This window comes from Tamandua tetradactyla, chromosome 13 (genome assembly GCF_023851605.1).
Source record: "Tamandua tetradactyla isolate mTamTet1 chromosome 13, mTamTet1.pri, whole genome shotgun sequence".
Lineage (NCBI taxonomy): Eukaryota > Metazoa > Chordata > Mammalia > Pilosa > Myrmecophagidae > Tamandua > Tamandua tetradactyla.
The window spans coordinates 24,724,029-24,745,973 of NC_135339.1; the positions used below are offsets into that span (position 1 = coordinate 24,724,029).

Consider the following 21,945-nt stretch of genomic DNA (forward strand, 5'->3'; position numbering starts at 1 on the left):
TTGCACAGATGAGGGTTTACTCAATAGCTGAAACCAATGCAAACACTTCGTGATTCGCGTGGCCAGGAGGATTCCTCAAAAGTCAGCTTCTTGGAAGAGGCGGCGCTCCGGAGATCATCCCGGCTCATGAGTGTAATCGGAGCATTTGCATCTGACGCCAGCCTCCTGGCAAGCCCAGGTGCAAACGTGCTAGGGCATCTAAACCTAGGGGTTCAACCTGGCGAGACTTCCTGGGCCTCAGGCCCCCAACCCACCATTCCACCAGCAAGTCCTCGCATCAGAATGCTGGCTCCACCTGCTTCCTTTGGGTTAGCTGAGCTATATGCTACCTTTAGAACCCAATGCATACCTCCCCTCCTCCTGTAAGCCCTCCAAGCCACCCTGGGAGGGCCTCAGCACTGTCTGCTTCAGACCTCTAGCTGCTTTTATCGCCGGGACCCTCACCCAGGCCTCACCACCGGGATGTTGCCTGAACGCCTGCTTTGTACAGGGACTGAATTGGGCACAACCAAGGGATAGGAAGATCCCAGAGGACTCTGTAGCTGCCCTCAAGGATCTTACAGTTCAGGTGGAGATACATAGAAGGCAAAAAAAAAAAAAAAACCCCACTAATCAGAGTGTGATGGAGGGGTACATAATCAATGTGCTGGGAGATCACAGAGGGGGAGGGTTGTTTGGAAAGGAGGGAAACAGTGAACACAGAGGAGTGAGGGAGTGGCTTGCCCCAGTTAGTTTAAGGCCCTTAAGTTCAGGGAACTTTTGAAACCTGCATGTGGTCTGTACTAAATTGATGCTTGTGACTTCATGACTGAAAGTCTTCCAACTACCTTCTGAAGTTCTTGTTCGGAAACTGGAGGCCCTCCCCACCCTCCGTGGGGTTGGAGAAGGGAAGCCTGAGTCTGAGCCAAGCTTATGGAGGAGCCTGGCCTTGCTCTGCTTGGCTGTGGCTCCTGCCAACGGCCTGGGGTTGGGCCTCAGGTCCAGGCTCCCCTCTGGGTCCCGGCCCTTCTTGTGCACCAGCGTTTGCAGCTCCTGCTCACCTGGAAGGCCAGGGCTGGAGAGACACTCCTTAGACTGAGGCTCCCGCCAGGATAAGCACAGACACCTCCCCAGGGAGGGCTGGGCTCTCCCCTTCTTTGTCCAACAGGCTCATCTGTTGGAGAAGTTCAGGGAAATGATGCCTTTTGCTTCTCTTTATGAGGTTCTGACAAGAAACAGAACGGCTTTCCCTTGTGCACCTAAATGGAGTTAATTTTGGCCCTAATATTTGGCTGGTTGCCTCTCTATTTCCATTTGAAGAATGTCAGAAGGACCCTTTCTCCAAATTATCTCCCCCACTGGGCCATCAGGGTCTCTGGGCTTGCACCATGAGCCCTGTCTTTAGGTCTTTATTAAAAAAACAGTTCATCCCTGAGAGAGGCAACACCTTAAATCAGTATCTAATGCCTTAGCTCAGGGAGCTTTGAGCTGAATTTACTGGAGAGCATTGAAGAAATGCAGGTTCCTGACCCCCAGTGATTCTGAGGGTTAGCTAGGTCTTCAGACACATCTTGGAGACCTGGGGAGAGTGGAGCTGCTAGAAGAGTGGGAAGGGAAGGGAGGGTGAGGGAGGCTCCTGCTACTTCGAGCCGCTTCTGCTGTCCAATTCCCATCTGCATCTGCGGCTGGTGCTGACCACCCCCTCCCAGGGGCAGGGACCAAGATAAGGTTTTTCATATTTTCCTTAATTTGGAGCTTCCATCTGCCTTTCCTTGCTTAGTAGATGCTTTGGGGAAACGGTGAGGCATGTGCACAATGTTTGGGTCTGGAGGGGCCCCCCCGCAAAGTCATTCAGTCCATTCTCCTGCCTCCAGGCAGTACTGCTCTGGAATGAACCCAGCTGGGCAAGTCTATCTTGTTTTGAAGACTTCCGAAGTTGGGCACTCCACACCCTTCCTTGGTCCCTCATTCTGAGGTCTAAACATTTCTTGCCAGGAAGTCCTACCTCGTGTCAAATCCAGACTCTCTGTGCTTAGTTGCCACCCTGTAGCTCCTGTGGGTCTAGCTGGAGATAAAAGAAATGCCTCTTGCCTCCCTGCCTTCATCCTAGGTCAGGAGCCACCAGAGTCTTGAATCGGGACCAAAGTCCTAACACGCTGTGGGACCCTAGACAAGCCGCGACTCTTCTTTTAGCTTCCTCTTCTGCTTCCGTTTCATCACCTGTAAAATGAGGCCAGTGATGCCCACAGTGCAGGAACTGAAAGGATCAGATGAGACCGCAGATGCGCGGGTGAGACGTTAAACATGTTATGTGCATGAAGCTTTAGTTATTATTAATAAATAACCACCCATCCTGGCTAGACCATGGCATAAGACAGTTTTCACTTGGTGGTAAGCAAGATAATTTTAGGTAACCCAAGAACAAATATTCATTTTTATTTTGTGATTGTACTAACACATATATAACAAAGTTTTTCCATTTTAACCATTTTTAAGTGTTCAATTCAATGGCATTGATTATATTTACAATGTTGTGCTACCATCACCACCATCCATTACCAAAACTTTACCATCACCCCAAACAGAAACTATATACCCATTAACCATTAACTCCCCATTCTTTTTCCTCCCAGCTCCCTGGGTAACCTCTAATCTACTTTATGTCTGTATAAATTTGATTATCACAAGGACAAATATTTTAAATAAAAATTTAATGTTTTAGGAAAAAAAACGTATCAAATCAAGGGTTTCAGCATTAGTATTGCTCAGAAACAAGACCACATTTAAAAAACTAAATAAACAACAGGATTTTGAAGAAAAAATATTGAATAACACTCCAGGGAGCACAAGGCTAGGGCAGAAATCATAAAGGTGGTTTGAGATATGTTGGCTAAGAACCTTGCTAAGTGGAGATGGCAAAAGGGAAAAAAAGGGAAGCTGATTCTCAAGAGCGGGCAAGAGTGGTTCTGAGTCAGAAAAGGATGAGAAGTGAAGTCCCAGAGGTGAGGAAGAGACAGCAGGCAGCGTGGAGTAAGTGTGCTGAGCCGCTGAGCAGGAGGAGTCCTGCCCCTGGACGCTGCCTCCTTCTGGGTTCTAGAACAGTCTGCCTCCCTGGGCTGTTACCAGCTGCGGCAAATCCAGTGGGTAGGCAGGGCCAAGCTTTCCTGTTCACCCTCACAGTCCCCAGGGCTTAGCTCAACCATACCAGGGGAATCTGGACAACCCTAGCATCTCAGTGTTCATCCAACCCACCTTGAATCTCTCCTGCAGCATTGGAGCCTGTGCTTGAACACCCCCAGTGACGGGGAACTCACTACTACCGAAACAAATCCCCTCTCCTCCATTCTTAATGTGGGATTTGGCAAGGAGGCCCTGGTGAAAAAAGGTCCTCTGAGACCTTCTGTGTGCCAGGTTCAGAGCCAAGTCCCAGGAATACAGAATGAATGAGAGGCCCTACCCTGCAACAGCTCACAGCAAAGCCAGGGAGATGCACAAGCACACAGATCCAACTCTCATGGCCATCCCAGCTATGATGAGCTGTGTCCAAGGCTCAGAGGGGGCCTTAGGGAAAAGTCACTTCTGCCTGGCTATCCTGGGCCTCCCAGGACCAGCTCTTCTATGGGGTGAGGGAAAAAGGCATGGACCTCCCTGTGCCCCAGGAAGAGGCTCCAGGCCCTTCATTTACCCTCCATCCTCCAGTCCCAAGACTGAACATTTGAGTGCTTTCCTCTGGAGCCAGAGTTTCTTAAACCCTGAGGTCTTATAAATGGGTTCCCTAGAGTCGGAGAGCTCTCTACCAGACTTTAAAATGTCTGTGTTTTCACACTGGAGTAATCTAAAAGAACAATACAAATTCTATGTCATCTGGATGCTTGGCTTAGAGCCCATTATCCCACCACAATTCTGGATTAGGCATTCACTTCACAGCCAAGGTCCTGCCAACAGTCATGCCCCAGACTCCCAGACTTGTAGTTTCCCCAGAGCACCCCAATGCACTGTGCTCAGACAACCCTCTAGGTCTTTGAGCACACAGACCCCTCTGCCTAGCCATGGTCTTTCAGCCTGTGCTTGAACACCCCCAGTGACAGAGAACTCACTTCTACCCAAACAAATCCCCATTGTCCCCTTGCTTGTCTGTCTAGTGAACTCCTATGTGTCTTTAGCCACCAGAAAGGCTATTTCCTCTATGAGGTCTTCCTGGGCACCCTTCTCTAATGCTTCCACTCTGCTTGGTCCATGTCACCCTGCAGCACTTATACACAGTATGGTTATTGTAGGTCTGCCTTCCTGTTAGGCTAGGGACTTCTTGAAGCTGGGAGTGGGGGTTGGGGAGGAGCAGTGAACTCACTCCAAGGGTGACCCAGGAGGAACTCTCACTGCACCCCCACCCAGGGCAGGGCTCTCTGCCCTGGCTCACCTGCCTTATTAAACATGAGGTTCAATTGGACCTGGAATCCCTGCACTATTAGCAAGGGTAGAATCAGAACTGTGGCATGGGGCTTCTTCAGACAGGTCACTGTGCCAAGGAATTGAAGGCTTGGAGAAAGGGTCCAACTCCAAGTCCCAAGGCCCAATGGTGAGATACTTTACCAGCCAAGCATCAATTTTCCCATCTGAGAAATGGGGACATTGAACCCAGTCACCTTTCTCTTTCCTGGGAAGAATATGAGGTTAATGAACATCCAAAACAGGACGTGACTGTATCTAAGACCGAGTGCAAGCTGCCTTGAGGCAGGGGAATGGCCTTGATGACCCCTGCTTCTCCCTTCCTGCCCAGGACTGAAGGACAGTGTTGAGACCCACAATTCAGCCGTGGCTGCTCATCTGGATCCCCACCCTGCCCTAGGTGGTTCTTGGCTTGGAAGCCCTGATCTGCTTGCTAAGCACCTACCTCACTCAGTACCTAAGTGCGCCCAGCCCAGCGCCTTGCCCCTGCAGTGCTGGGTCCACTCCACTGCAGTAGAGGGTTTCTTTGTCCCCCCTAACAGAATTGAGCTCTTAGAGCTCCTCCTCTAGGCATCTGGAGCTCAGCTACACTGTTGGTGTATTGGCCAAGGGTCCCAGTTGTCCCCCAACTTCTGACCTCTGACTCACCCTAAGGCACAACTGGGTCACAGAGGATGACCAGGCTGGTCTTTGGGGAAGCAAGAGTCCCCACCCCCTCTGTTGCCATGGCAACCATAGCACCTCAGTGTACTTTCTCATTGGCCACTCAGGTTGAGATCCCGCCTCCCACATCAGAAGAGACCAACCGGAGGCCGACTGGGTGCCTCAGTAGCAGGGACGCATCTCCCTCCCACCCGCGCCGTTCGGTTCCCAGGGAGACCGACTGCCCACCGACCCCACCCCTCCTGGCCAGGCCCGGCGGGCCCCATCTCGTGCGGTCCCTCGGGCCGGGCCGGGATAAACGGGATGGACCGGGAAGGAAACAGTTTTTCTTTCCAGCAGCTCAGGGTCCTGGGGAGGGCCGGCTCCGTGGGGCTGCAGCCCACAGGTCCCCCGAGGGCTGCAAGGCGAAGGCGGAGACGCTGTGGGTCGGGGGAGGAGGCTGCAGAGGATAGTGTTAGGGAAGGAATGTGGGGAGGGCAGGCTCCCCACTACCAAAAGACAGCGTAAGCCCCAGAAGGTGGAAGGAGTCGGGCCTTGGGTCAGATAAGACCCAGGTTCGAATCCTCATTCTGCCCCTAGCTGCTGGCGCGACCTCGCACATACGTGTCTTCCTATGTTTCCTTGGTGGTGGGGGAGGGGGACCGTGTGCTGAGTGCCCTCGGAGTTTTCTTTCTGTATTTCCCCCGCAATAACCTGAAATAGATGCATGCTATCTTTATCCCCATTTACAGATGAGAAAATTGAGGCTCTATGAAGCTACACGGGAGAAGCCCAAGGTGAGCCCCGTTCCCAGATGTGGGAATGATCTGGTCCATTTGGTGGTGATCTGAGGGGAAGTGGGAGGTGCCATTCTCATCCCCACCTCCTGGCGTCCAGGCCTGGCGGGAAGGAAGGGCCGTGCCAAGCCATGAGACTTGCGTGGTTTCCTTTAGCAAAACTACATCCGTCTCTGTCTGTGGCGGGAGGGGGGGTGGGGGTGGGGGACCACAGCTAGCTGGTGACAGCGCCTTGACTGCACGAGAACAGAAAAGGGAAACTGAGCCTGCTCAGGAAGATTCCCTTTGTAGGAGACAGCAGTTTCAAGACAGAGCTCACCCTTGAGGGAGAGCAGACGAGAGGTTAAGAGGTCCAGGCCTTATATAGTATAACTCCCTTTAGTCATTTCAAAATCTGTTGAAATTGCTTCTCAAGTCCCCATTTAACAGTAATAGACTCATTTCACATAGCCTGGCTGGGGTCAGGACCAAGCAGGTAGTGCTCTCCTCTGGGCAGCGCTATTCTGCTTCAAGGGCCTGCCTGATCCAGGGCAGTGGGCGCTGGACTTGGTCTTAGACTGGCCAAGGGCATGACCTACTCTCTGAGCCTCACATTCTCTTCTGTAAAATGGGCTTGATTATATTGCGAGGATTATGCAAAATAATTGGTGGAAATAGTCTCTGCAAACTGTAAAGTGCTGTGTTCATTCATGTCAGATGGTATATTCGTGAAACCCACAAGCGCCTTTTTCGGTGCCACCTGTGATCTAGATGTCAGGTGGCCTTCCTGCCCTTCCCCCCTTCCCGAGTTTCCAGGAGGCCCCAGAGTTCCCAGTGAGAGGCTTTTGCAGTTCACCTCTGGGGCCAGAGTCCACCTTTCTGGTCATCCACATATACTGATAGAGCCCCTGAGAGCTGATGTTTGGGGTCTCTACTCTCTGTCAGGCACTATATCAAATGCTTGGCCCTGAATAGAGCTTTTAACCTCTGATCTGCCTTCCTTTCTCCTAAATGATACTGCTGTTATCCTCATTTTGCAAATGAGGAAATTGAAGTTCACAGAGGTTAAGAAAGTTCACCATGTGAATTTTTGACTCTTTCTGATACAAATGACAGAAAACGTGACTCAAACTGGTTTATGTAAAGAAGGGAATTTACTGACCCTGGAAACTGAGAAATCCAGGCATGATGTGAGTTGGAGACTCAAAATGTCATAACAACTCATTTCTCTAAATCTCTGGGCTCTGGCTTTGCTGTTTTGGCATCATCTTTGGGCTCCATGAGCCATCTTCTACAGCTCCAGATTCATATCATCCCAAGTTCAGTGGGAAAAAGAGAGCCTGCTATTGGGAATTGCAGTTCAAGCCCCAGGATTCACTCTGATCAGACAGTTGGGAGTCTTGTAACCACACTGAGCCTTGGTTGGGACAGGAAAGATTCAGTGCTGATCGGCCAGGTCTGGTGACAGGCTGTAGGCTCCCCTGTATCCAAAGGAAGGAGGGTGGGCCCTTTCTCCCAAAGAAACAGAAAAGATTGGGAATGGAGGCCAGTGGCTAAGACCTGCAGAACCCAGGCTGAGGTCACAGGGTTACACAGCTGAGAAGCAATGGGTCTTGAACTTGAGCCCTGGCAGTCTGACTCCAGAATCCTTTAGCTCCTAGTCCCGAGCCAGTCCTCACTATCTCTGGTGTCCATCTCAACCTCTGACCCTGGCTCCACTTGTTCCTCTTGATCCCCGAGTCCCAGGATCCTTAGCCTTTCTGCAGTCTGTTGCCTACCATGCTGCAAAAGGCCTTGCCTATTTAGCCAATTTTATTCCCTAGCCTGGGATCCGATTACATCATATTTCTGCAGGCAAAGAATGGTTCTTCAGAGACCTGAAACTGTGTTCTCCGTTATACGTGTGGTTCCCCTCTGGGACCAGACAGGATTTGTGCAATAGGCAGCAGCTGTGACTTTTGAGGGGTCCTAAAAAGACTCTCCCCTATTACCTAAATGCCTCTTGCTTTTTGAAATCCCGTAGTTAGTGATCCATTCCTTTAGCTTCTATTAAAATGCACATGCCCCTAAGAGAAGGGGCACAGCGTGTCTTATCACCCACTCACATTTTAGTGTAAAGTAGTTCGCAGACTCCTTCCTGAGAGTGGTTTTATAATGGCCACCATTTATTGAGTGCCTACTCTGTGTAATACACTGATTCCAGAGCTCCACATAATCTCATTTAATCCTCACAACAGTGCCATGAGATGGGTACTATTTGATCCCTATTTCACACATGAGAAAATGTTGAGGCCAGAAAAGTAAAGGATCTTTCCCAAGATCACACAGTTACATGCAGTGGAGCAGAGATTTGAACCCAAGCAGTTTGGTTCCAGAGCATACGCTGTCTATCACTCCTCCAAGATAATCCCTAACACTCTGCAGTTTCCACATATATTCATATACTGTTTGGACCTCCCTAGAATTCAACAAGGTAGTGGTTTAATCATCCCCGTTTTACAGAGGGGATCTTTGAAGGACCTAAGTCCATTCAACTAGTGAGTGGCAAATCCAGGATTTGGACTCAGTCCTGCCATTTCAGATCAGTTCTCCTCTCTGAACCCCACACAGCACAGGGGGAAAGGAGAGCCTTGACTCAGCTCCCTGGTATCTAAGGGACAGAGGGAGAGTACCATGGGAAGGTAAGCTAGGAGCTCCCAGAACAATCTTACCTTTTCTACCCTTCCTTTTCTCCTTCTCCCTCCCTTCTCTTCCTTCTCTCCTTCCTTACACTCATTCATTCACCCACCTGAGCGTCTACCGATAGCCAGAATTGGAGGTAATCAGTGACCAAACAAGTGTCCCACCTGCCCTCACAGGCCTGACAGTCTAATTAAAAACAAACAAACAAACAAACTCACAAACACTTGCTATTTCTTGGTAGTTTGTGGTGTGCTGAGCACTGCTGAGTGCTGAATGTACCATCTTCACAGCCCTCTTTCTTGGAGAGGAGACTGGGATCTGTGAAGGGCTGTGGCTTGTCCAATGGCAGACTCCAGTGTGTTCTAGATCCGTGCATTCTCCCCTAGGCTAGACTGTACTTCTCGAGAACAGTGATGGTCCAGTGGATACTTATGGGGTGATGGCCACCCCCTCCCCGCATGTACATACACACATAGCCACAAGAACACACACACAGCTCTACCTCTGCCTCTCTGGCACGCTGAGATAGCCATCTCTGCTGTCATCCCTTCCTGCCCTCCTGCACCAAGGCACATGCCAAACTGGAAGCTGAGTGGGAAAAAGCCATCTCACAAGGCAGGCAGGCACACTTCAAGACCTCTGGATGGAAACTCCCTGGGGAAATTGAATGAGAGTGATGCAACCAGAGGTCCCAGAAGGAGAAACCAGGGCCCCGGAGAAGAGCTCCACTGGTCTCTCTGGACAGCCTCTTCAGCATACCCTGTGCCCATGCCTCTTCTGCAGGTTGACCTGCTAACAAGCTGCATTTGAAGTATTATCCATTAGAAATATCCTAGGACCAGCTGGATGCTTCATCCTCCCTGCTTTCTGACCTGGTTCTTGCAGGTTTTTCCTCTTTGCCCTGCCGGAAATGACAATGGTCCCTTCCCAAGCTGAGAATCTGCCTTGATATTCCAAAGAGCATCTCCATCAGCCTCCTGATCCCAGCAGATACGTATGAAGGGGCAACACAGGAACTACATCTCCCACTTTGGGGATATGGAAATGAGCTCAGAGATATTGGCCCATAGTAACACAGCAAGTGTCAGAAATGCAAAGAGAACCCAACACATTTTTGTGCCTCTGTTTACCTAATGAGTATCTGCTAAGCACTCTGTGTGTGCCAGGCTCTGGCCTTTGCCCAGGAGATACAACAGGGAGCAAGACAGACTTGTCCTGCCTCTAGGAGCACCAAGTCCATAGGGGGTGATAGAGGTGAAGAAATGATGGCAGATAAGAGCTAGAAGATTTGGGGTGGGACAAAGAAAATAGGCCCTGCTCAGGGGTCTCCAACTCCAGCATACTCTGGAGAACCCAGTAAATCAAAAGTCTGGGGGTGGCGGAATGAATTTGGGAAGGCTAGTGTCTGGGACTCAGTATTCCTGGTTTTAGCTGGTTGCTGACTGGCACGGGTGTTGGAGCTGCCCTACCCTTAAAAATATCCACACCAAGCCCACTTTTGCCCCCTACCCACTGGCTCTCAGACCACACTCTGACTGCCTGGAGTTTCCACCCCAACAGTTTCTTGGTCTTGGGTGGTTTCCAGCCCCACCTACTTTCCTGGAGCCCAATTCATCAATTATTCCTTCCAGGCATGTACCAGTGTCACTCTGAGTAACTCGAGAGATCCAAGGTGACACCATTCACTCCTGAATCAGTTTGACTCACCCTCCCCATTTCTGGAAGGTGGCTCTTGGCCACGTTTACCTCATGCTCAGGCACCTGGGCCTGTGGGAGTGGCAGGACCCTGTCCCCACTCTTGCTGGTTAACCAGGTGTGTACCGTGCAGGGGGTGTGGGGAAGCCTCAGGGAGGGCACCGCAGCCACTCCGGATTAGTTCACCCCTTCTGCAGCTCACCTTGGAACCATTGATCATGGACACTCTCCAGACTATTTTCCTGGTTTTAAGAGGAAAGAATACATTACCTAGGAAGAAGAGCTATCATTAATTGATCATTTACTATGAGCTAGGCACTCTAAAGACATCATCAGAGTCTCATAACATTCTGTTACTGGTCATTTTCCCCTATCAGGAAACTGAGCTCAGACAGGTGACTCGACTTATCTAAGATCACATGGCAAGGAACTTGCCAAACTGGAAATGGAACTCAAACGTATGTGCCCCACTGCCCCATACTATAACCTCACGCTGCCCAGCAATGGGGGAGGGAGGGTGAGATCACTTCATCCACCAAGCTTGAGCTTGCTCCGATCCGACTTTACACGTCTCTCATAGCTCTTTGTGGTGGTGTTGGAGAAGACAGAAGCTCTGAGAGGACCCAGCATCTGCTCAATCCAAGGATCCCAGGGCTGTTACTTCCTTGGTGGGAGGGGCCCCCGGACCCACAGGAAGCTCATAAAAGGTGCTCCCCTAGTAAGGGGGTCAGACCTGAGCTGCCTGGTGGGACTCAGGATCTGATCATCCTGCCTCATTTCCAGGCCGGCTTTTCCCACCTTTCCTGCCACTGCTGGTCCCTCCCTTCTGCTCCTGATCCCTCCCTCTTGGCCTCTTGGACCGCAAAGTCCCCACCTCCCCCCCTTTCTTCCTCTTAATGCCAGGCGAGGCTGCACAGTACAGTAGCCACTAGCCACATGTGGCTATTGAGTGCTTGAAATGATGTGGCTGGGAGGATTTAAGTCTAATTAATTCAAATTTAAGTTTAAAAATGGATACTTGATTCAGCTATTGGAAAACTTTTAAGTATATTTGGAGTTACTCGGTATGTGAATCTACTTTTTTTTTTTTTTTTTTTGGTATGTGCAAGCTCCAGGAATCAAACCCGGGTCTCTGGCACTTCAGGTGTGAACTCTGCCACTGAACCACCATCGCACCACCCAAAAGAAAGGTTTTTGTTTTTGTTTTTTGTTTTTTTTATATTTGGCATGAACAGGCTCCAGGAACTGAACCCAGTCTCCCGCGTGGAAGCCGAGCTCTCTACCACTAAGCCACCTGTGCTCCCTGTGAACCTACTTTCTCAACAGCAAATTTTATGCACTCTAAATACAGATCAAGTATTTCTGATGAAAATTTAACATCTGAATTGAGATATGCTGTGAGTGTAAAAGGGGCACCAGATTTTGAAGATTTATTGAAAGTGTAAAATATCTCATTAATGTATACCCACAGCTCTCTAATAAAAAAAAAATCGAATAATTTTTGTATTGATTGCATGGTGAAAAATTTTTAAATATATCAGGTTAAATAAAATATTTTATTAAAATTAATTTCACCTGATTCTTTATTTTTTAAGGTGGCTACTGGAAAAATTTAAACTACATATATGGTCCACATTATATTTCTATCAAACAGTGCTAACCTGGAAGCTAAGTGTTTAGGTTCAAATCCTAATTTCTGTGTGTTCTTGAGCAACTTAACTAATCTCTCTGGACTTGTTTTTTTCACCTATGAAATGTGAATTACAATAAGGCTTCCCTTACATAGTTGTTTAGAGCCTACCATTTGTAAAGCACCTACTTAGTACAGTTCCTGGCACATAGTAGATGCATAGAAAAGAAAATCTTATTATAGGCTTTCTTTTCTCATGATACGCCAAAGTGCAAACCAAATAAACTCAACAGTCTTTACTGTGGGCCTGGCACATTGCTGGAGATTTGGTGGAAAAGGCACATCCTGTATGTAGGTGGGAGGCAGCCACTAAACAAACTAAGAGGATAACCTCAGGTGGTGAGGCAGGCTGTGTAGGAAAGGAAAGCCAGGGGTATAGGAGAGGGCACCCCGGGCTGTTTCCGGAGGGGTGGTCAGGGAAGGCGTACCCCTGGAGGGACGGCTGAGCTAACCCTGAATGCCAAGGAGCCAACAAGGTGAAGCTCTGAAAGCAGGTTGTTGCCTACACAGGGAACAGCAGCCATGGGGCCTCGAGGTGCAAGCCCCTTGAAGGGCCATCTGTTTTCTACATTTCACAATGTGCCTTGCCGAATTTTCCTTTTCTTGGCTCCAACTGTCTCCCGTTCATGGCAGATTTAGTGAAGCTGGTCCATGAAGCCGCTTCTCATCTGTTCTCACTCTCCTTTCTGTCTTCCCGCCTTCCCCACTGCAGATCAAGTCCCTTCTGGTTTCCCCGATTGCTCCTGCATCCACTAGTCTCCCTCGGGTATTCTCTAGATGGTAATATTCCACTCGGGTGCAATACGTTGTGCTACACCATCCTGCCCCCCCCCACCCCCCCGCAAACTTGCCCTTTCCCAGGGCAGGAACGGGTCTCACCCGCCTCCTAGAGCTGAGCTAGCACTGAGTGGAGGTATTCAATACAACCTACGGATTGCCAGATCTCAGCACTGGGGAAACAGGAGGCATGTCTGCTTAGGCAGAGTGGAAAATCCCTCACTGGGGGAAGGGCCGTGGAAATTTCTTCTTAATGTTCCCTTTCCAGACTTGGACTTGTCCCAGAAAGCAGTTAAACATTTGCCCAGTGACCTGCAAGGCGGCTCTGCTTTTCCTCCCCGCCCCCCCGATCCCAGCCTTGAACCCAGGAGGCAGTGATGGGGTGGGGCTGGGCTAGCGCTGCAGCTCAGCTCTGCCTCCAAGAATAAATGATATCCAAGATAAATACCGAAGATGGACAAACAAGGACCGATGGCAAAATCATACTAGACTGTCGCTCTCCCCACATTTAGTCAAGGGCTCCTTGCATTGCCCCATGTTTCTTGGTTTCCTCATCTGTAAAATGGAAATAATAATAGCACCAACTTCATAAAGGATTGGTGACATGGTGAGTTAAAGATGTAAAGCATTTTGTAAATATGAACTATCTGTCCTCCCCAGCCCTGAGCGTGCCCTTCTTTCTCCTGGTGGCGTAAGCGTGCCCTTCCCCTTCGGTGGGTGACTGAGCTCTGAGGGCATTGAATGAGGTCTTGAAGTCATTACCGGGGGTCAGCAGGTCCCAGTGGGGCCCACCCTACGCATTGTCTGTAGACTGTGCCCATAACATGTCTGGCCCATATTTGTCTGGCTGCTTTTGTGTGTGTATGTGGAGAAGAAAACAATTTATTCAAATTTTGCATGAATGGGTGTGCAATCGCAGTGTGGTGGCTGGCGCGCCGAGCGACCTAAAGCAGTGTCTTGCTGCTTTTTAACTGTATATAGATGGAGTTATGGTGAACAAAATACAAATGCACTTAACGTTGTTACTGTTAAAGTCACAGGTTTGCTCATTTATTTGCCTGGTCAATGATAGCCAAAGTCAACCCACATTTTTGGAGGTTCAGAAGAGGTTGGGACCACTGAGACAGCTGCATCAGTCCCCAACCCTCCTCCCTTGCATGTGGCCAGACTCCTCTCCTGTCCAGTGTGATGGGTCAGTCCAAGTAGGTTGTCTCCCAACCTTCCAAATTTCCCCCAGAGGAACTCAGAGAATTCGAGTGTGTTGAGGGGAGGCCCAGGCAAGAGAATGAGGTGGGCATGCTTCCCTTCCATCTTCAATGTTGGAGTCTCATCCTTGTTCCACCCAGAACCTGTCCTCACTCTGCCTGGCCAGCGACATCCCTCTCTCCTCCGACTTCCCAGAAGGCCATGGAATTCGGAATATCCGGGCCCTTCACCACCTACCGCCTTGTTGGTCTGGTTGCAGCAGGACTAGAATGTTGGGGCATTTGAAGTTGGACTGGGGTGGCGAGGGGCATAAAGTGCTGGGAAGCGGTCCCAGAGAGCTGCTCCAGAGATGGTGGGATTGAGATGTCATGGTCCTTTCCATCATCCTTCCCTCCACAGATGTTTATTGAGCGTTTTCTATGAGCCAGGCACAACTGTAAGCACTGAGGATATAGCCACGAACAAACCCTGTTTTTTTGTTCCTGCCCTTGTGGCATGGACATTCTATTGCAGGCAGACAATAAATAAAATTTGAACAAAAGTGCTCATGGCTTCTCTTTGCTCTGCTTCTCTATCTTAGTGAAAAATGTACCATTTTTATTCTAAATGGAGCCGTAATTATGGGGTTATAATTTACATTTTAAAACTTTTAGAGTTCATTATTTACTTTTTTTATGTTTATATATGTATTTATTTATTTATTTATTAAACATAGCAACATATAAACACAAACATTCTTACCATATGATCATTCCATTCTTGATATATAACCAATAACTTACAATATCATCACATATTGTATATTCATCAATATATATTTTAAAATTCAGGTTTAATTCATATTAAAATTCAGGTTTAATGTGTACACAGTAAAATGAACCCTTTTAAAAAAATTTGGCGAATTTTGACCGATGTATACATTTTATAATCAGCTTTATTGATAAAATTTACATATCACAAAGCTCACCCATTTATTGTATACAATTCAATGGTTTTTAGTATATAGTCACAGCGTTGTACAACCATCACCACAATCAATTTTAGAATATTTTCATCACCCCCACAAAAAATCCCATATCTATTAGCAGTCACTTCCTATTTTTTCCCAACCCCCACCAACCACCCCCTTCTCTGGGCAACTGCTAATCTACTTTCTGTCATTATAAATCTTCCTATCCTGGGCATTTCCTATCAATGGAATCAATGGCTTCTTTCCAGATTGTAGTATATATCAGTATTTAATTTCTTTGTATTGTCAAATAATATTCCATTATATGGATATACCACATTTTGTTCATCCATTCATTAGTTGATGGCACATTTAGGTTGTTTCCACTTTTTGCCTATTGTTAATTATGCTGCTATGAACATTTGTGTACAAGTTCCATTTTTTTTTTGCTTGGTCAGGCACCGGGAATTGAACCTGGGTCTCCGGCATGGCAGGTGAGAACTCTGCCTGCTGAGTCACCATGGCCTGCCCTGTGTACAAGTTTTGGTGAGGCCATATATTTTCATTTCTCTTGGGATTGCTGGATCATGTGGTAATTCTATGTTTAACATTTTGAGGAACTGCCGAATGTTTTCCAAAGTGGCCACACCATTTTACTTTCCCTCCAGCAATGTGTGAGGTTTCTAATTTCTTCACAACCTCACCAACTCTTGTTTTTGTCTGTCTTTTGATTATAGCCATTCTGGTGATGGGAAGTTGACTCTCATTGCAGTATTGATTTACATTTCCCTAAGGACTAATAATGTTGAACATCTTTTTATGAAAGGCTTATTGCTCAGTTGTTTATCTTCTGTAGGGATATGTTTATTCAGAGCTTTGGCCCATTGTCTGATTGAGTTGTAAGTGTTCTTCATATATTCTGAATGCAAGTCCCTTATCAGATATATGATTTGCCGCTATTTTCTCCCATTCCATGGGTTGTCTTTTCCCTTTTTTAATGTTGTCCTTTGAAGCACAAGAAGTTTTTAATTTTGATAAAATCCAACTTGTTAATCTGCTCTTTTTTCATTTGTATCTAAGAAAACATCGTCTAATGGAAGTTCATGAAAATTTATCTTTTTCTAAGAGTTTTATAGTTCTAGCTCTTATATCAAGGTCTATGATCTACTTTGAGTTAATTTTTGGGTATATACACTTTAAATATTTTTTATCTTCAATAAAATTCCAGTTTTAAGTATACCGTTCAATGAATTTCTTTTTATTTACTTTAATCATTCTATATTGTTGGATATTTTCCTCTGGGAAGTTAGAGGCAGGGAAAATTGAGCGTTTGCCCATTTTCTTTTCTCTTCTTATGCCCCACAGTTTTACTTGTAAATATTTGTGTGCCCAAGTGTCATATATGAGTGTGCTCTGATATCAACTTCTTAAGTGATCCTGCTTGCTTTGGCTTTCTCTTATGGGGCCTGTGGACCCACTTGGTTATATATAGGTTGAATGAATAAATGAATGAGTAAATGAATGGATGTAGTAATCATGGGACAGTCTGTCAATCTCAGCTTTTGGAGCTACCAGCATCACATGGCCTCAGGCTACATCTGCTGTTCCAAATGTTTCCTTCTAGCTGCCCATGTTTAGGATGGAGACAGAGACGCCAAAGCTGGGCCCCTGCTTGAACGTGTCTGGGTTTAATGGGCTGATTTCTGATTTGTGGTTCCTTCATACAGAGCCACCTTTAAGGTAATTACAGAGTCCTTTACTGATCTATTGATCAGGCCTGGTTTCTGTTCCCACCCCTCATTTCCTCACTTCTTCTTCGGTGCTCCAGAGGCACCTGCAAAGGCAGGATGCAGCTGACCCAACTGTCCCTGAGCTGGGACCCAGGAGGGCTTGGGGGTGCTGAGTGGAAGACCCAGAAAGTAGGAGGCCACCCTTCCCATCTCAGCCCTGCAGACTGTTACTGGATGATTCTGGGCCTTGGTGTTTCCTTCTGAACCATGAGGTGGAATTAAAGGAACCTTCTATAGGGCACTTAGTATGTGCTAGGCTTAAGGGAACACAACTGAGAAGCATAAATGCCTGAGCATATGCCCCTCAAATGGCTCTTTTTTTCAAGGATTTATTAAGGTCATGTGTTGACATGACTATTGTTAAGGTGGTGGGTTTTGAAAGGATGATTGTTAAGGTGGTAGGTTTTGAAAGGATGTTAGAGGAAAGCAAACCCAGAGAAAAAGGGACTCAAAGGGTGATTCCTCTTTCAAGGTACTTGCTTGGCCACCAGTCCCTTCATGGCTCAGCCCTATACCCTGCCAGGCCACCTGGCTTCCTCTGCTGATGGTGGATTCTAGTTTCACCTTTACATCCATCTTTTCCTCATTACTATCCCCTTTTCACAGACAAGGAAACTGAATCTTAGAGAGGTAAAGTGACTTGCTCAAGGCCATCAACTAAGAAATGTGTGCAAAAAATAATTTGTACCCAGGTTTCACTAATTCTACTGCATGTGACTTTAACCCCTAAGGACACTACCTCCCTTCCAGGGCCTCAGTCTGCACTATCCCTCAAAACTCAACAGCAAACATGAGGAAACAAACTGTAGCTGCCTGTGCTATTCTGTGCTTTGCCTGAGAGTCATAGGCTGATGGGGGAATCTTGGGTTCTCTGAGCCAAGGGATCAGGGCTGATCAAGAGGTCAGACAGCCAATATTCAGTTAACCACTAGATGACAGGCCTGTGGGGAACCTAAAGGTGTCCACAGGGTCTGGGGCTAGAGAACTAGGCAGACCATACTGATCTGTACCCAAATAAGGGGAATAGTAGGGAGAGGTAGAAGTTAGCTTGGTTGCGGGGAAACAGAACCCCATATCAAAGATCTTGAAAGACAGACAGTGGAATCTGGCAACAGGAAACTCTTGTAGGTTCTAGAACAATGGCCTAATAAGGCAGGAAATAGGAATAAGGGAGGGAATCCTATATAAAGGCAGGCAATCAATAGAAGTTTTATAGGCCACATAGAACAATTTCCAAAAGTTGGATTTTATGCGTAAGTCTTTATTAGCTTTATTAACTTTCAGAAGCTGAGCAACAAAGGCGGCTGTCTACATCTTCTCTTAAGAAGCTCAGTAACTGGGGCAAAGTTCCTTGCCATGTATTGGGAGGGTCAAGGACCCAGAACTGGCTTGGGCCTCACCAGGGAGATAGAGGAACCTGAGTTACAGGCCTCCCCTCCTTGGGGCATCTTAGACCCTGTGAGGCTGAGGAAAGCCAGTGTGGCTTCAGGAGAGGGCATCTCAGCTGGGCTTTCATGGAAGCCCAAGCCTTACTCCAGCCTGAGTCCTACCATCTAAGAAAAGGAGCTGAGTATGCTCAGCTAAGCCTTGGCTTGGAGAGGGATTAACGCTTACCAAACTGTCTGGCTCATCCATCCAGACACCAACACGACTTTCTACTCTGCACGCATGTGCATGGTTCAAGGGCACCGGCACAGATCTCAGCTCCTGGGAAAGTGCCTTTCAGACATCCCCCAAGACCTGCGCCTACTTCACGCCAGCCCCCACCCTGAGGGCCTCAGAGTGGACAGGTCAGCCCATGGTAGGAAGGCCCCCGGCTTGAGCCTCAGTTTAACTCATTCATAAATCATTACAGTCCCCTGTCCCATCCATCCCTCACAGGGTGGCTATTAGGAGGGTGTGCAGAGAAAATGCGTGTCAGGGCTCTTTCCTAAAACCATGCTCTGGGCACCTTCTTCACTGCTATCACCATCGATTTCAAATCTAGTTCTAAACTGAGTTCATTCATCTGGGGGATCAAGTCACTCAGTTCCACCAAAGGAATGCAGATCTTCTAGACCATCTCAGACTTCAGGACTGTGAGTCAGAATCCTTGATGAAAATGCAGATTTCTAGGACCTTACCTCGACTCATGCGGTCAGAATCTTCAGCAGGGCCCAGGGATCTGTGGTTGAGCCAGGGCCCCAGGTGATTTAATTATACGCTCAAGTGGAAGAACCACTGTTTTACAGTCTTGTGGGCAAACAAGGCTTGTCTGGGACCAGGAAGAGAAACAAGGCAGATAAATCTCCACAGGCCAGCCGTTGTGATTGGACCCGCCCACCCAACCCCATCAAGGGGGACAAGGGGGAAGGGCCTCAGCCTTCATCTGGCCCAACCCCCATTTCAGTGATAAGGAAACTAGGGCCCAAACAGCAGGTCACCCAGGTATTCTGAACACAGGCCTGCCTGTTCTCACTACGCCTGCCCTCCTCCCTCCACCTCTGCACGGGTGTGCCATTTGGGGGTCTGCGCCTGATGTGGCGTCACCTCCTCCGGTGGCAGTTCCTGCGCCAGAGCCCTAGGATCCTTGTCTAGGGAGAAGTTTGGACTAAGTAATTTTTTTCAAATCCCTTTTCTTGGTGTTCCTGGTCCCATGTCTTTTGTCTCACATTCCCCCCCCCCAATTAAATTTACAATTTCTTATGACTACAGAAAGAACTGGGACTTGGTTCACAGACAAGAGAAAAAAATGTCTCTCCCAGCCCCAGCTTTCAGTGTTTTTAAGGGCCTCAGGTGCAGGGGGCCTTCTGACAAGGAGCAGCCAGGTGAGCTTGCCCTCCGGAGGCTCAGGCTCAGCGGGTCTGACTCATCCCTCACCTAGCGCTTTCCAGTGCTTTCCAGCGCTTTCCACTGGAAGCCGCAGCAAACACAGCGGAGGGAGCCTGGATTCTTGGCACATCCGTTACCAGGCTGGCAGGCAGCCCCGGAAAGGGACAGAGAAACCCACAGGTAGCCCTGAAGCTCGATGAGAGCCACCTTTTTTTACCAGCACCCATCCCACTCCCCTTTATTTCATGGCACTGATGATGCAAATGTTTTAACAAACATGTTTTTTTATTAGAAAAGTAAAAAATATTGCATAGGTCTTAATACTTGAACATCAAGTGTATTCATGAACAGCGAGCATCTATCTTCATGTAAACAGTTCTAGATGGAAGACCCAGATGGCACTCCTGGGGGGAGGGGGCAGGGTTCCAGCCCCCACCCCATGCAGCCCCAATCCCTCAAAGCTCAATTCCTCAGTATAAACTGGGGTGGGGGTGGGAATGGGATACAGAACGCAGCTCCCAGGTGTTTTTCTTCAAGTGTCAAAGATCTCAAGTGATCCCGACACCCCCTCCCTCCCTACTCTCACATTCATGCGTCTGTAAGATAGCTGCCTAGAACAGGTCAGTAGTGAGATTCTGATCAGAAAATCAAAAGATACAAAAACAGAACAAACACTTGGCCCCTTCAGACCATGAGACACAGAAACCACCCTAGGTGACCCCCCCCACCCCACTAGGGCTGGCTACCAGGAGCACACACCCTTTGCTGAGGCCAGGGCAGCCCAGCTGCTCTCCTGGCCCTGTCAGCCCACTTTTGCCTTAATTGTCAGTAATAATAAAAGTAATAAGGTACATGCTACACATCGGGCCAGAAGCCTGGCTGGCTTCTAAGCCTTTGTTTCATGCTACAGTACGCAGGGGTGTGTGTGCCTCCAAAGGGCAGCCACCTGTACACATCTCAGTAAGCATCCTAGGAAACACTGCCCCCCAACCTTGACCTTGCTCCCCCATCAGGTGGCTGTTGTCAGTTTCCTAAGGACAGACAGCAGTCCCTCAACTCCTGACCGTCCACCCTAAAAAAAGTTAAGTCGTCTCTGCTCTGGGGAGGTGCTGTTCCTCCCCCACCCCCAGGCGAGGTTCAACACTCCTCAATGAGCAGCTGCTCGGAGCTATACAGCTTCTTTTTGATGACTCGGAAGCCTGTGCTCAGTGTCAGGGACTGGCTGAAGCCAGGAACAAACGGGGAGTTGGCAGAGCTAAACAGCCCCTGGATCTTGGGCCAGAGGCGGGAGTCCAGGCGCAGCACGAGGGTCAGCTGAAAGGTGGGCACCAGACTGGGGTCAAGGGCCAGCTGGCCCACGTTGTGACAGCTCTTGCCCTGCTCCACGCAGACGTCCAGCAGCGCCCCCCGCAGGCCGCAAGGCTCGCTGTAGGCCAGACGCAGGAGTTCTTTGCCCACCAGGCTCACCAGCTGGCCCGGCATCAGCAGGCGCGCAGGGCGCCGGGAGCCCAGGCGCGCCTGGGCCAGGCTCTCCTGCAGCAGCTGCATCAGGCTGGCACACAGGTGCTCATCTTCGGGGTCGCTAAGCAGCTCGAAGTCGGGCAAGGACACCCCATCCAGATATGCAGAGTCTGAAAGGGAGAGCACAAGGAGAAGGGCTGTTAGAGCAGCTTGGAACAGAGACCGTCGGCCGGGGGAGGTGCTGCTACGCTTTAGAAGCCTGAGCAGAGCGCCTTCCAACTCCCGTGCCTCAGTTTCCGCCCCACACTCGTATCCTACACTCCAGTTCTCAACACTCTACGCCCCCCCCCTTCCCCATACCCCCATCCCCCGCCCCTGAGGTAATCTGGGTCCTGACAAGACAGGAAGCCAAGGTGGATTCAATCCATTCATGCGCGGCGATCCTTCACCTCCCCGGCCCCTCGAGCTGCGTCCGGTCCCCGACCGCGGCTCACCTTCCTCGGGCCCGAAGCCACTGTTGCTGCTGTCCAGGGACTCGCAGTCCGAGCTCTCCAGGCTCGCACAGCGGCCGAGCCCCTCCTCTCGGGCCGCCGACCCCCAGGCTGAGCGCGGCGGACGATCTGGGGTGGGAGCTCGGGACAAGGACGAAGACGAGGGGGAGGTCGAGGAGAAACGGTCCCAAAGGCTAGGCATGGTGGGTATGGACGCCAGGACGCCTGCAGATGAGCTCAGGGTGCAGGAGCGCAGGAGAGGCTATAAGACAAGAGGGACACCGAACGGGCGTCAGTCTGGGGGCTGCAGAACGCCAGCGGAGGATCCGCATGGCGGAGGCCTCTCAGCGCAGGGATCAGCACACAGAAGGGACACTCACCAGCTAGCGCGGTCGATGAGAGCTGCTGGAAGGATTGCGAACTGCCGCTTGAATGAGTGGCGAACCAGTGCCAATCCCCGAGCGTTGCCCAGCCCTGTCCCTTCTGCCCACCCGCTCCTCCCCTTTGGCTTGCAGCGCTCCCCAGCACCAGCGCCGAGCTACCTATAAGG

At 49.2% G+C, this 21,945-nt stretch overlaps 1 protein-coding gene and 1 long non-coding RNA gene across 6 annotated transcripts; one reads left to right on the top strand and one right to left on the bottom strand.

Annotated features, from left to right (window-relative positions):
- The first annotated feature begins 5,060 nt into the window (after nt 1–5,060).
- On the top strand, nt 5,061–11,749 carry LOC143653749 (uncharacterized). Of its 5 annotated transcripts, none has more exons than XR_013161514.1 (6): nt 5,061–5,509; nt 5,820–5,864; nt 9,411–10,338; nt 10,598–10,678; nt 10,801–10,927; nt 11,336–11,749. It is a non-coding gene; the product is annotated as an uncharacterized LOC143653749 (long non-coding RNA). The 5 variants fall into 5 exon arrangements; XR_013161511.1 differs by having other exon boundaries at nt 5,062–5,642; nt 11,330–11,748; XR_013161510.1 differs by having other exon boundaries at nt 5,063–5,509; nt 11,330–11,748.
- Nucleotides 11,750–19,709: 7,960 nt separating this feature from the next.
- Nucleotides 19,710–21,911, bottom strand: DDIT4 (DNA damage inducible transcript 4). Its single transcript, XM_077124987.1, has 3 exons — nt 21,776–21,911; nt 21,399–21,657; nt 19,710–21,074 (listed from the first exon to the last, which is right to left on the bottom strand). The coding sequence occupies exons 2-3, from the start codon at nt 21,595–21,597 to the stop codon at nt 20,581–20,583; spliced, it is 693 nt and encodes a 230-aa protein (XP_076981102.1). The 5' UTR covers nt 21,598–21,657; nt 21,776–21,911; the 3' UTR covers nt 19,710–20,580.
- Nucleotides 21,912–21,945: the final 34 nt, after the last annotated feature.